The sequence below is a fragment of the Vicugna pacos genome, chromosome 6 (genome assembly GCF_048564905.1).
Source record: "Vicugna pacos chromosome 6, VicPac4, whole genome shotgun sequence".
NCBI lineage: Eukaryota > Metazoa > Chordata > Mammalia > Artiodactyla > Camelidae > Vicugna > Vicugna pacos.
The window spans coordinates 30,743,411-30,755,376 of NC_132992.1; the positions used below are offsets into that span (position 1 = coordinate 30,743,411).

The 11,966-nt window shown below is 40.8% G+C and overlaps 1 protein-coding gene across 1 annotated transcript; it reads left to right on the forward strand.

Annotated features, from left to right (window-relative positions):
• Window positions 1–836: 836 nt before the first annotated feature.
• RNASE10 (ribonuclease A family member 10 (inactive)) lies at window positions 837–11,966 on the forward strand. The gene is made up of 3 exons (XM_015251044.3): window positions 837–903; window positions 6,383–6,483; window positions 8,005–11,966. The coding sequence occupies exon 3, from the start codon at window positions 8,010–8,012 to the stop codon at window positions 8,649–8,651; it is 642 nt and encodes a 213-aa protein (XP_015106530.1). The 5' UTR covers window positions 837–903; window positions 6,383–6,483; window positions 8,005–8,009; the 3' UTR covers window positions 8,652–11,966.

Genomic DNA, 11,966 nt, shown 5'->3' on the forward strand with positions numbered 1-11,966 from the left:
CCTTGGTATCCTCAGAGGATTGGTTCCAGGGCCCCCGTGAATATAAAAATTTGGAGATGCTCAAGTCCCTTGTATGCAAAAAATGCCACAGTAGAGTTGGCTTTCTGTATTTGCGGATTCTGCATCAGAGATACAGAGGGCACACTATGCTTAAGAGTTTATTCTTTCGAGGATCGATGGCTTGAAGTATCTGGTACAGTCCTTTTTCATGAGGCTGTGAGACTGTCCTTTTCCTTAACTGAAAAATACAAATTCAGGCCTGTAGTTTATAGGGGAGCCTGCAGGTAAACATTAGAGTAAAACAAAAACTATCTGTAGGTGACAGAGCCTTAAAGTGCCTCTGGTTAATTTATATCTGATAATTTTCAAATGTGAAAGGTTGTGAAGGCCCCCAATAAGAATAGTGCAAATTACAGGGAAATCTGTTTGCTTCTTTGGCATGCAAAGCCAAATAATAAAGAATGATAAAGTCATTTAAAAATTTTTCTAGCCAGAATGTCTCTAAAGATAATTGTTAATTGTTAAGCCTATTTCAAAGAAGTCAGTGAATGTTATGCTGCTGGACAAAACTGAATGAACATAATTTTTATGGAGGATACCACCCATAGTGTCAGTGAGCCGTCATCCTTCCTAGCAGAGGTGTAGGCTGTGAAGGGACAGAGAACTTGGATAGATGGAATTGGGGGCAGCTCCTTCTGTAGACTTTGTTGGCTCCGGAAGTTCCTATTGCATTGGAGTAGGGTGGTTGTGGTCAGTTTCATTGATCACATGTTATTAACAAAACTCCTCCAACATGACAGAAGCTGCCAAATTCACTCAGTTAGAAAGAACAAGACACAGTGCAAAAACTTCTCTGGATGGTCATCTGCCTAATGGACCCAGGGCTACGCAGGACCTGAACAGGTAAAAGCCCCAATCAGGAGAACTGTAGTCATTAGAGAGGGGATAAAAGAATCAGAAGAGTGAAAGACCTGGCAGAGGTTAGAAAGGTTGGATTCTCAGATTGTGAGCCAGTCTGTATCACATTTTACAAAGATGAATTGTTATGATCCTTAATAGTAACTGAAAATATCCATCTTATATATATGCAAGGTTGTTTTTGGCATCAATGGTAACTGATTGTTCTCTAGATCCCTGAGTAAATGACCTCAGCCGGAACAGACTATCAGGGGCAAGGCAGATAGTATAAGAGCAGGAACAATCCGTGGGAGTCAGGAGACGGAGTCTCATTCCTGTTCTGCCACCCACTATCTATGTGGCTTTAATTTTATTGCAAAACAAGAGAAATAATTCTAGTTCTTCTTATTTGGTGGAGAAGTTGTAAGAATCACATGAGGTCATTTCTGTGGAAGTGAACTAAAATACAAAGGCATCTATTTAGGTCCTCAGAAAGCTGAAACACCACCTTTGCATGGATTGGAAGAAAAGCCCCTTCCTCTGGGGAACATCAGCTCTATGTCCGTTTGTACAGTTTGCTGAACAGAGCACAGATTAGGTTTCACTCTCTACTTGTCCCCTTGGCTGGCTACTCTTGAGGGGAGTATAACCTTTGGAACTGTTTCTGTAAGAACTACACTACGTAGTATCACAAGGAAGCATTCTTTAGCAAGATATTTGCCGAATACCCTTAGTAGGCTGGACCCTGTTGTGTTCGGTGGGGCAGGGTAAACTGATGCTAAACTCTGCAGACAACTGGGCACTCTGGGATCCTAATGGAGGAGTCAGTGTTTAGACATAATAATTGTGTCCATCTCCTCCCAATCCTGGACTTTCGTGTATCTGGAGGGCATGTGAATGACAAAAAACCCTGGGGAAAAAAGCTAATGGCATATTTGGGATCCTAGCAGAGTTGGATTCCTTATTAGTAAAACGTTGTTCAGCATTCTTTCCCTTCTTTTGTTTCCATGTCTCCCATTCTAAGAAACTCCTCACAGCCCGACAGCTTCCAGCCCCAGGCTGACCTGAATTCTTATAGCCAAGCAACTGTCACTAAGTGGTAGCACTCGCCACTGTAGAATGTGGGAGTAGTTCCCCTGTTCACAGGGTAGCAAGACTGATTCTTTTAAACCAGTGGATCTCAGCCATGTCACCAGATCCAATCTTTTATAGCAAACATGTTGTATGTTCCCTTTACTATCCTGAAGTGTAATTCATAGATTAAAAATAACACATTTACATTCGTAAAATCAGCCAATCCATCTTCAGAGTCTGAGCACCCAGAATCATTGCTCTAACAATTCTTTCCTTTTTCTCCTCCCTTATCGGTTTTTCCTCTCTGCTAAGTCTTTTTTTTTTTACCTCCAACTTTATTGAGATATGATTGACTTATAACATTGTGCAAATTTAAGATGTACAATGTGCCAAGTCTTATTAAAAAGAGGACCAGTTTTCATTTCTCAACACCTTGAGTTGGTCTTTATTTTCAATAAACAAGCTGTTATTTTTCCCATCTTAATAAAACAAAACAAAACAAAAAACGAAGTAAAAACCAAGCTTCTCTTGACACTCAGTCTTCTCCAGATGTGAATCTCCAGCTCAGGCAGACTCTTTTGAACTCCGAACTAGGTTCAACTGTTATTAGGCATCTCAACGTGTAATTTTAATAGACACTTAGCATTAACACAGGGTTGGCTGGGGTGGGAGGATACTGTAAGGATGTACACCAAAATGTGAATGACAGTCTTGATAAGGATCTTGTGTGTGTTTCTGTATATCATTATGTAAAACTTTGAGGGTGAGCATTAACACTTAAAAAAACTTTTTAATTTTGCATTTTGCAATAGTTATTGATTCAAAGATAGAACACAGAGATCTCATGTACTCTTCACCTGGTTTCCCCTAGTAATTACATATTACCTAACTATAGTAGAATATTAAAACCATAATTTGCATGTGTGTGTGTGTGCAGTTCTGTATCATTTTATTTCATGTGTAGATTCATGTAACCACTGCAATCAAGATACAGAACTATCTCATCACTATAAAGATACCCTTTGTCTCTCTTTATAGTCACACCTGTATCCTTATCCCTACCACCCTAACCCCCAGCAAACACTACTATGTTCTCCGTGTTATATAAACGGAATCATACAGTAATGTATATTATTTTGATATTTTTATTATTTGATATTATTACTTGATATCATTATTTTTGTTATTATTGATATTTGATATTATTTTTTTTCACTCAGAATAATGCCTTTGAGATCCATTCAGGTTGTCAGATATATAGGTTATTCCACAGGATGCAACAGTTGCTTCAGCCCTTTGCTTGTCGAAAAATAATCGAGCTGTTTCCAGTTTTTCACTAGTAAGAATAAATCTGCTGTGAACACTCATGTATAGGTTTTGGTGTGGACGTACATTTTCGTTTTTCTGGGATAAATGCCCAGGAATGTAATTGGTAGGTTGTATAATTGTATGTTTAATATTTTAAGAATCTGCCAAACTATTTTCCAGCATGACTGTATCATTTTACGTTCCCACTGGCCATGTTATGAGAGATCCAGTTCCTCTGCATTCTTATCAGGGTTTGGTATTATCACTATTTTTTAATTTTAGCCATTCTGGTAGAAATGTAGTGATACCTCTCTCCTGCAGGTCTGGAGTTCTTTCTCTGCAGTCCTGTCCCCTCTGGTGCTCTGCTGTGAACTCTAGTTGCCTTGGTTCGCTTGGACTCCCAGTTCCATCTCCTCAACTCAGAGAGACCAGACCCTGAGCGGGCTCCCCGCCTTCTGTGTGCCATGTGGCCTAGACCCTCTCCACAGGGAGGAAGCTGGGGGAGGAAGCTCATCTCCTTTGTTTCCCATCTCTCAGTGATCACTGCCCTTCATTGCCTGTTGTCCAATGTTTTGAAAATCTTTTGTTTCAAATAACTTGCTCATTTTTCTAGGAATTTCAGGCAAAATCCAATCATTGCCATCCCATTTTGACCACCAGTGGAAGTTCATACTAAGATTAATTTACAGTGAGAAATAGTGCTTATACTTAGAATCTAGATCTTAGATGGATTCATTGTCAATTTTGTGATTGGAGTATCCGTTCGGTCCCTAGCTCTAGCTCTCTCTCTGTCTAACCCACCTCCTATCTACCTATCTAGCATAAATTTTGCTTAACTAAAGTCAGGAGTTCTAACATCAGAACTGTCATTACTTATCTGTAGCATCTGAGACATTAACTTTTTGGAGTCACTTTCTTTGTTTGTGATGTGAAGCATCAGTCTACATGAGCCTCAATTCCTTGAGATTCTAGGATATTGTTTGACTTCTTCTAGGAAAAGCAGTGAGTAGTGTCGGTAGCTGCAGTCCTTGGTACGCTATTTTTTAAAAAATTGAAGTATAGTTGATATAGAATATTATATAAGTTATAGGTATACAACATAGTGATTCACAGTTTTTAAAGGTTATACTCCATTTATAGTTATAAAATATTAGCTGTATTCCCTGTGTTGTACAGTATATCCTTGTAGTTTATTTTATACATAATGGTTTGTACCTCTTAATTCCCTACCCCTATACTGCCCCTCCCCTGTTCCCTCTCTCCATTGGTGACCACTAGTTTGTTCTCTACATCTGTGAGTCTGTTTCTTTTTTGTTATATTCATTAGTTTTTTTTAATGATTTATTTTTAATTTTTTTAGGGGGTAGGTAATTAGGTTTATTTAGTTATTATTTTTAGTGGAGGTACAGGGATCAAACCCAGGACCTTGGGTGTGCTAAGAATGCACTTTACCACTGAGCAATACCCTCCTCCCCCTTTTTTATTTTTAGATTCTATATATAAGTGATATCACTTAGTATGCTATTTCTAAATTATTTTTTAAACTACTCTTTATTTTGGGGAGGGAGGTAATTAGGTTTACTTATTTATTTATTTTTAGAGGAGATACTGGGGACTGAACCCAGGACCTTGTGTATGCCAAGTATGCTCTCTACCACTTGATAGTATGCTATTTCTAAATAAGAAAATAGCACTGATCAGGTGATAAGCTGGTGTTGGTAATTGCTATGTAACATCAATAACAATAGCTGTACATTTATCCTTTTACATGCAGGGTGTTATGTAATATTCACAACATCCTGATGAAGTAAGAGCTGCTATTATGCAAATTTAGAAGATAAGAAAATTATAGCCTAGAAAAAGAAAAAACAAATAAAAACCTGTCCAGTCTAAAGGTTATACTTAGACCTCAGATATAGGTCCTTCCTTCATATTTAATCAAGGATTAATTTCAAACAGTCTCTAACAGTGAACAATTATAAAGAAGCAGGTGGTGCATATAGTGGCTATATTATCCCTGCTGACTTCGGACAGCTACTGGGTTCAGTGGAAGCCTCTTTACTCCGCCTTCACGTTGCACATAGATCTCACCAGAGGGAATGGGCAGAGTGGACACCAAAGAGGAATAGCACGGGCAGATTGTGAGGGTGAAATGCAGTACATGCCCACATGAAGTAAGTGCTCATAGCCAATAATGATTAGTTGTTGTCATTGTTATTGTAAATTATTGACATCAGCACTGTAAAAATTCAGCCTGATAGACTTTGCAGCAGCGGTTCCCAGGTCGCCACTTGAAAACTTCTGCCTGAATGACAAAGCAAATCATCCTTCCAAAGGCCCCTGTTTATGTCTAGGGAGGGTTTTCAATAATCTCCAGAGAGCTTTAAAAATATTCTCTCATGATGTCACTTTCAGCTAAACAAGTGATTAGAATCAGCATTAGACTCTGGGATTTACTCACACAGGCGATGGGGACTAATAGTGATGGGGCTGCTTCGGATATTCTCTTACCTGGGGCTAAATTACCGGGTTATCAGCTGGGAGCTGGAAAAAGGGAGTGGAGAGTGGAAGGCTGGAATAGGCTTCATAGGTAAAGGTAGGTAAAAATTCATCACTGGCTCAAATACTCCAAATTTCCTAATAAAGTCATGATACAGCTCTAAAATGTGAAAAGCTTTAAATAACCATGTCGGAGCGATGACCCCAATACAGGCCAAAGAGATTGACATTTGAGAAATGCTAGGAAAGGGTTAAAAGAAGCACACTCGGAGAATCTAAGGAACCGACTTGATCTGAAATTCATGGGCGAGGTCAGGCTGCTATAAACCACAGGATAGTGGGTGTAACTCAGGAGGGTAACAATTGTTTAGGAAAATAAAACTGTCAACCATTTCTCAGGCTGGAGACATTTCCTGTCTTGGACATCTGGATCTGTTTCAATTTCCAAACAGCCTTACTTCAAAGTGTTGATGGGAGGAGAAAGGGCAATTGGCTAAGTGTGTTTATTCAGGGCTGCCTGGGGAGTGCTAACAGGAATGGGAGTAGGAAGTAAGCCTGGATTTAAAGGAAACTGGACCACAAGGGGATAACCATTTTTCTGCAGACCAGTATCCAGGGCACTTCTCGGAGAGAAGGAAACCCTGGGAGGGAAGAACTTGGGAAACAGGAGGATACAAGCGTCTTTGAGGCTACTTAGGTGTGTAGGTAAGTGACAATGATGTTGGATGCTCCAGGGAAAAATATGAGATATTCTCTCTTTTTTAAAAGTTAAAATATATTCGCAATAACTTCAACTTTAAAGAAAATTTGCAACAATACAAAGAACTCCTAAATACCCTTTATCCAGACACATAATTTTGAAAATTACTTTTCCTCATTAAAAATTTTTCTTTCTTTCTTTCTCTGTAAACGTACCATATACACACATACATATCATCTATATTTTGAACCTTGGAGAGTAAGTTGCCTACATCGCGCCCCTTTGCACCTTAGCGTCTCAGGTTCATTTTCTAAGAACAAAGATACTCTCCTAAACAGTCGTGGTACAAGTTTCAAATGCAGTATATCAAACATTGATATAACACTCCCATCTACTCCATTGACAATATTCTAATATTATCAATTATCTCAAAAATGTTCTTCATAGCAATATTTGTTTCTGGTCGGGAAGATCTCTCTGTGATAGGGGCATGAGGCCGGCATAGCAGGACGAAGATGCAGGCTCCTTCTTTCAGTCTCTTTAGGATCTTATTAGTAGGCAAAGCCCAGCAGGTCAGTTGTTTGGATTTTTTTGGTTTCATTCTTATTCATTTCTTCCCTAAGAGTACAAAAGCTAATCAGCAGGAAATAGCCAAGTGTTAAGACATCTATGGTAGTAAAAACGATCTGATATGACAAGATACAAATTTTTTTTGTTTTTGGTGGGAGTAGGTAATTAGGTTTATTTATTTATTCTTAGAGGAGGTACTGGGGATTGAACACACTACCACTTGAACTATACCCTGTCCCCCACCCTGACAAGATAATAGTTTTAACATGGTGAAATTGGGCATCCCCTCTTCCCCTCAGCCTCAATTTCGGAATGAGAATGGACTATGGTACTTTTTCTATTCCTTTTGATCTTCTTTGGGGACGGTGGGTAACAGGGAGAATGATAAACATATGAATGAGCAAAAATAAATTTGGAGGTGGGGAAAGTGTAGCTCAGTGGTAGAGTGTGTGCTTAGCCTGCACAAGGTCCTGGGTTCTATTGCCCGTACTTCCATTAAAATAAATCAATAAACCTAATTATCCCCACCCCCTCTAAAAAAAAAAAAACAAAAAGAATAAATTTAGGATTAAAAATAAGGAGATGGTCCCCTATGGTAATTCCAGTCCTTTACTGAGAATAAGACTTTCTACAAGAATTTTTCTCAAGGAAAGTGTGACACTGTACTTGTTTGTCAGTTGATGTCAACTTTCCCCACTGATTCCCTATATATGAGCCAGTTGCAGAATTGCTTCCCCTGGTCATCTTCCATTTCCGCAGGATCCACACGCTATTTCACAGCCACAGGCAATGTGGTGGGGAGGGATAGGAGAAGCGGGCAAAACATGAGAAAGGATCTCTGCCGGGAGAGGAGGCCCCCACCGCTATGCTGTCGGTGTTCAGGGGTCTAAGATTTCTACTGGATCCTCGTAGTTTCATCTCACAGTCAGTGCTTCTGTTTCCCTCCTCTCCTCCAGGCAAAATGAAGCTGACTCTGGTGCAGATCCTTTTCATGATGTTGCTGCTGCTACTGGGCCTGGGGATGGGCCTGGGGTTGGGACTTCAGATGGCCGCAGCTGTACTGGAGGACAGTGATCAGCTACTGAACGAGCTCCAGTCCACTGACTCACAGGACCAGGTTGAGGCCACTAAGGAGGGAACAGGTGCCCAAACCACCGAAACCCTGTTGCTTAGCAACAAAGTGGTGTTGCAACCAGAAGAGACCTTCGTCAGTGAAGATGAAGTTGGAGGAAACAAGATGCTCAAAGCTGAGGCTCTCTTTCAGAGCAACAAAGACTATCTTAGGTCGGACCTGATGGATAGGGAATGCAATGTCCTGATGGAACAGAAGATGACGCAGCACAACCACACATGCATACCCCAGTACGTATTCATCCATGAGCAACCAGATGCAGTCAAAGCTGTCTGTAAGAGTCCTGCTGTTGCCTGCAATCTCAAGGGAGGCAAGTGTCACAAAAGCTCCCGTCCTTTCGATTTGACATTCTGCAAATTATCCAAACCAGGCCAAGTAACTCCTCACTGTAATTACTTAACTTTCATTCTTGAAAAGCACATTTTAATATCCTGTAGTGACATGAAAGTCCAGGTCACTTCTGGACCATGAAGCAACTTCTTCACCTCCTCATCTTTGTCTTCCTTTCCACTTCTTTTTTTCATGCTGTTTTCCTCCTTAGGTATCCTGCAAAACAGGTTTTGGGAAGAGAGGCTAGTCTATTCTTTATCAAAAATGAAAATATAAATCTTCTTTGTCCCAGGGTTCACTCAACTTGCATTCCATTCCTGGGATTAGAGGTGGCAATGTTACGGAAATGACAGGCCAGCCAAGAAACAAGCACCACTCGGAGGGTTGGAGTACTCAGATTTATTACGCCGGGGGGCTCAGAGGGGCTTCTGCTCCTAAGCCCTGAGCACCTCCAAGACGTGCGCATGAGGTTTTATAGGTAAAGTACAAGCTTGGGGTATTCGGCCAATAGGCATGAAATAGCTTTAGCAACATCATTATCACAAAAGTAGAGACAGTGAGGCAGCAAATCAACATTTCAAGGCCAGATATGTCTCTTTGAAAATCCAGCTGGTTAGCAAAAACATGAACAGGGAATCAGCAAACTGACACTTATTAATTTAGATTTACGAGTTAGCCCAGCAGAACTCGGATCAGTAATCCGACACTTGTTACACTTAGATTTGTGACTTAGCTTGTTAGCCCAGCTGGGCTTTTCCTTCACAGCAGAGTAGGGTGATGATGTCTAATCTCTCTAGGTTCTGTGCCTCTTGGATCCTATCTCCTGCTGGAAAGAGATAAGTGAAGGCCTGCTCTAGCCTCTCCTGCAACCCTGGTCATTAATCTCTTTCCTGATCTGGGGACCTTTAGGTGTGGATTACAAGAGTTTAATGCATCCTTTACCCACCTGGTTCCCTGCTACTCACTGTGAGCCTCTAGGGCAATCAGAGAAGCCTCCCAGGCTTCTCATGCAGCACTTTTCTGCTGCAGATGCAAATTAAAGTGCTTCTATCTGTGATTGAGTCTGGAGAACATGTGGATCAGGTTTCCTTTCCTTACCCCTAAGTGCGGGGTTCTGCTGGTATGGTGCTATGGTGATGCAGATTGAGACAGAGCATATCTTGGGGGTAAGGACTGCACTCATTTTCTTGACCCTTCTCAACTCTTTTTCTTTTTCCTCCCATCTTTTACTACCTGCCACTTTGCATCTTTTTTTCCCTCCCTTTGTTTCTCTGCCCTCAAACTCCACCCTTTCTTCTGGTCTCCTTTTCCTCTTCTTTTTGAGCGCTCTGTGTTCTTTTTCTGAGTCCTTTTAGAAATTCATTCAGCCAACACTGATTTCTCATGCTATGCTAGGTGAGAAGCTGTTGATCCTACAGTTAAAGAGTCTGGCATACGTGGTTAGAGGGAGTGTGGGTCAAGAGAGTGATGAGGAGAGAGAGAAAGAGAGAACTATTAAAAAAATTACGTCAGTAAGTAGAATAGTGTCACATTAGGTGCTCAATAGGTATAGAATGAAAAGGATTGGGAGGAGTTTTACTCTCACTCAGCATCTCTTTCCCTTTTTTTTTTCCCCCCCGCTCTTAAGAACAAGGAAGTTGGTGAATCATTTCAACAGAAAAAGGGTTGGGTCTACTCAAAGAGGAGAAAAGCTATGGGGTAGAATAAATGGAGGATGTAAGTGGTTGCCTTCAGCCTATTTCGTCTGAATTCATATCTGTCAAGAAATAATGTAGTTAAACTTGCGTGGGCACATAGAAAATGGCCATAGGGATTCACTATGTGACTTTATTTTGAGATCTCCTCTCTCCAGGGTTTTTCTCTGCTTCCACCTCCTAGACAGTAACACACTCAAGGGGCAGGGACATAACAGAAACGGGACACTGGAGGGAAGGAAAGGTTTGGCTTACTCTGACCTGGCTTTTATCTTCCTGTTCTTTCTTCGTTTCGTCCCCAATTTCCCTTATCCTAACTGTCGCAGGCAGGCAGGCAATCACATAAATGCTTTGCCTCTAGTCTCTTCTCAGACTACCCCCCCGCCCCCCGCTTCAACGTTCCCTTTATACCTCTGGCTCACCTCTTCTGGCAATGACGTCATTGGAACAGAGTTGTTGGGCAGGAAGTGCGTCTGCGTCTGTGGGCTGCCCTGACATTTTAGAGGTGGGTGGAGGAGTGGCAGGAGGTGAAGCCTTGGACCAGGCAGATGCCTCCTCTTCCTGCCCGGGGATCCCTTTCAGGAGAAACAGACAGACTATCTAAGACAAGAGAGAAATGAGAAGTGAGATGCAAGAGAGGAAAGAAGAGTGGGTGTCAGAGAAAATCAGCCGTGTTAGGCATTTGTTCGGTAGAGAAACTCAAAGCACTTACAACTGGGAATGGGATTTGAAAGGTTCCAAGTTTAATTTCTTGACCAAAAGACAAAGGATCCATTGTGTAGAGGAAACTATTAACAGACTGGAATTAGCAAGGAATGGAAGCCCACGTGCTTTCATTCACAGATGAGACCACATCCTCTTATAGGTTCCCACCAGCTTCACTCCTTAAAGGTTCCCACACTCCAACAAGTACTCCTATCTGATGTTCACTTTGGACCAGTCTCATGGTCAGGCTTCTATGTGACTGTGGAGACTATCTCAGGAAAGCAATTTCCAAAGAACTCTGTGGGACCCTGGTGACTCAAGCAGGAAAATACAGCTTGGTGGGTGTAACGGGTTGACCAGATGTTGTGGAAACCTTACTCACCAGGGATAGAAAATTAACTCCTTATAGCCCAAATGATGCCTCATTTCTCAAACTTTTACCAACTCTTTTAGCTCCAATGTAGCTGCCTTTTTGCACTTCCAGTGTATGTACTTAGCTTATATAACAGGTCCACAATCCTTTATCCTATGTTCCTAAATCCCCAAAGCTCTGAAAATGGAAAGGTTTTCTTTCAAAGTGGCTCCAAAACTCGGTGAGTTGTAAAATCTGACTGAGTTGATGATGCAAGGCTATTTTTAATATTTATGCTGTATGATCATTACACATTTTGCTGAGGAAACACCAATATGTTTGGTTATGAACACTGCCTCTGATAAACTCTTTAGGGATGCATACATCATATATCACACACACACTCACAGTGTTGCTTTTTATAATCATAAGAATTCTGTTTCATAATGCACTGACCTCAGAAGTTTCAGGTAAAGGATTGTAATCCATATATACTATTTAATGAGCCTTTAATTAATTTGAGTGCACAATATGACCTTAGTAAGACCATAAGCATTTTTGTGAGAGCAACTATATTGTAAATTTCTCCTGTATTCTATAACACACTTATTGATCAATGATAACCTGCTTATTGATTATCCAGTACCTCCTCGGAAGTTATAAAGATTGTATGAAACAGAATCATTTAAGAGAAGCAAGTTTTCT

What these genes read in the sequence shown, in the direction of transcription:
- RNASE10 (XM_015251044.3), top strand. Translation starts at nt 8,010, where the DNA reads ATGAAGCTGACTCTGGTGCAGATCCTTTTCATGATGTTGCTGCTGCTA.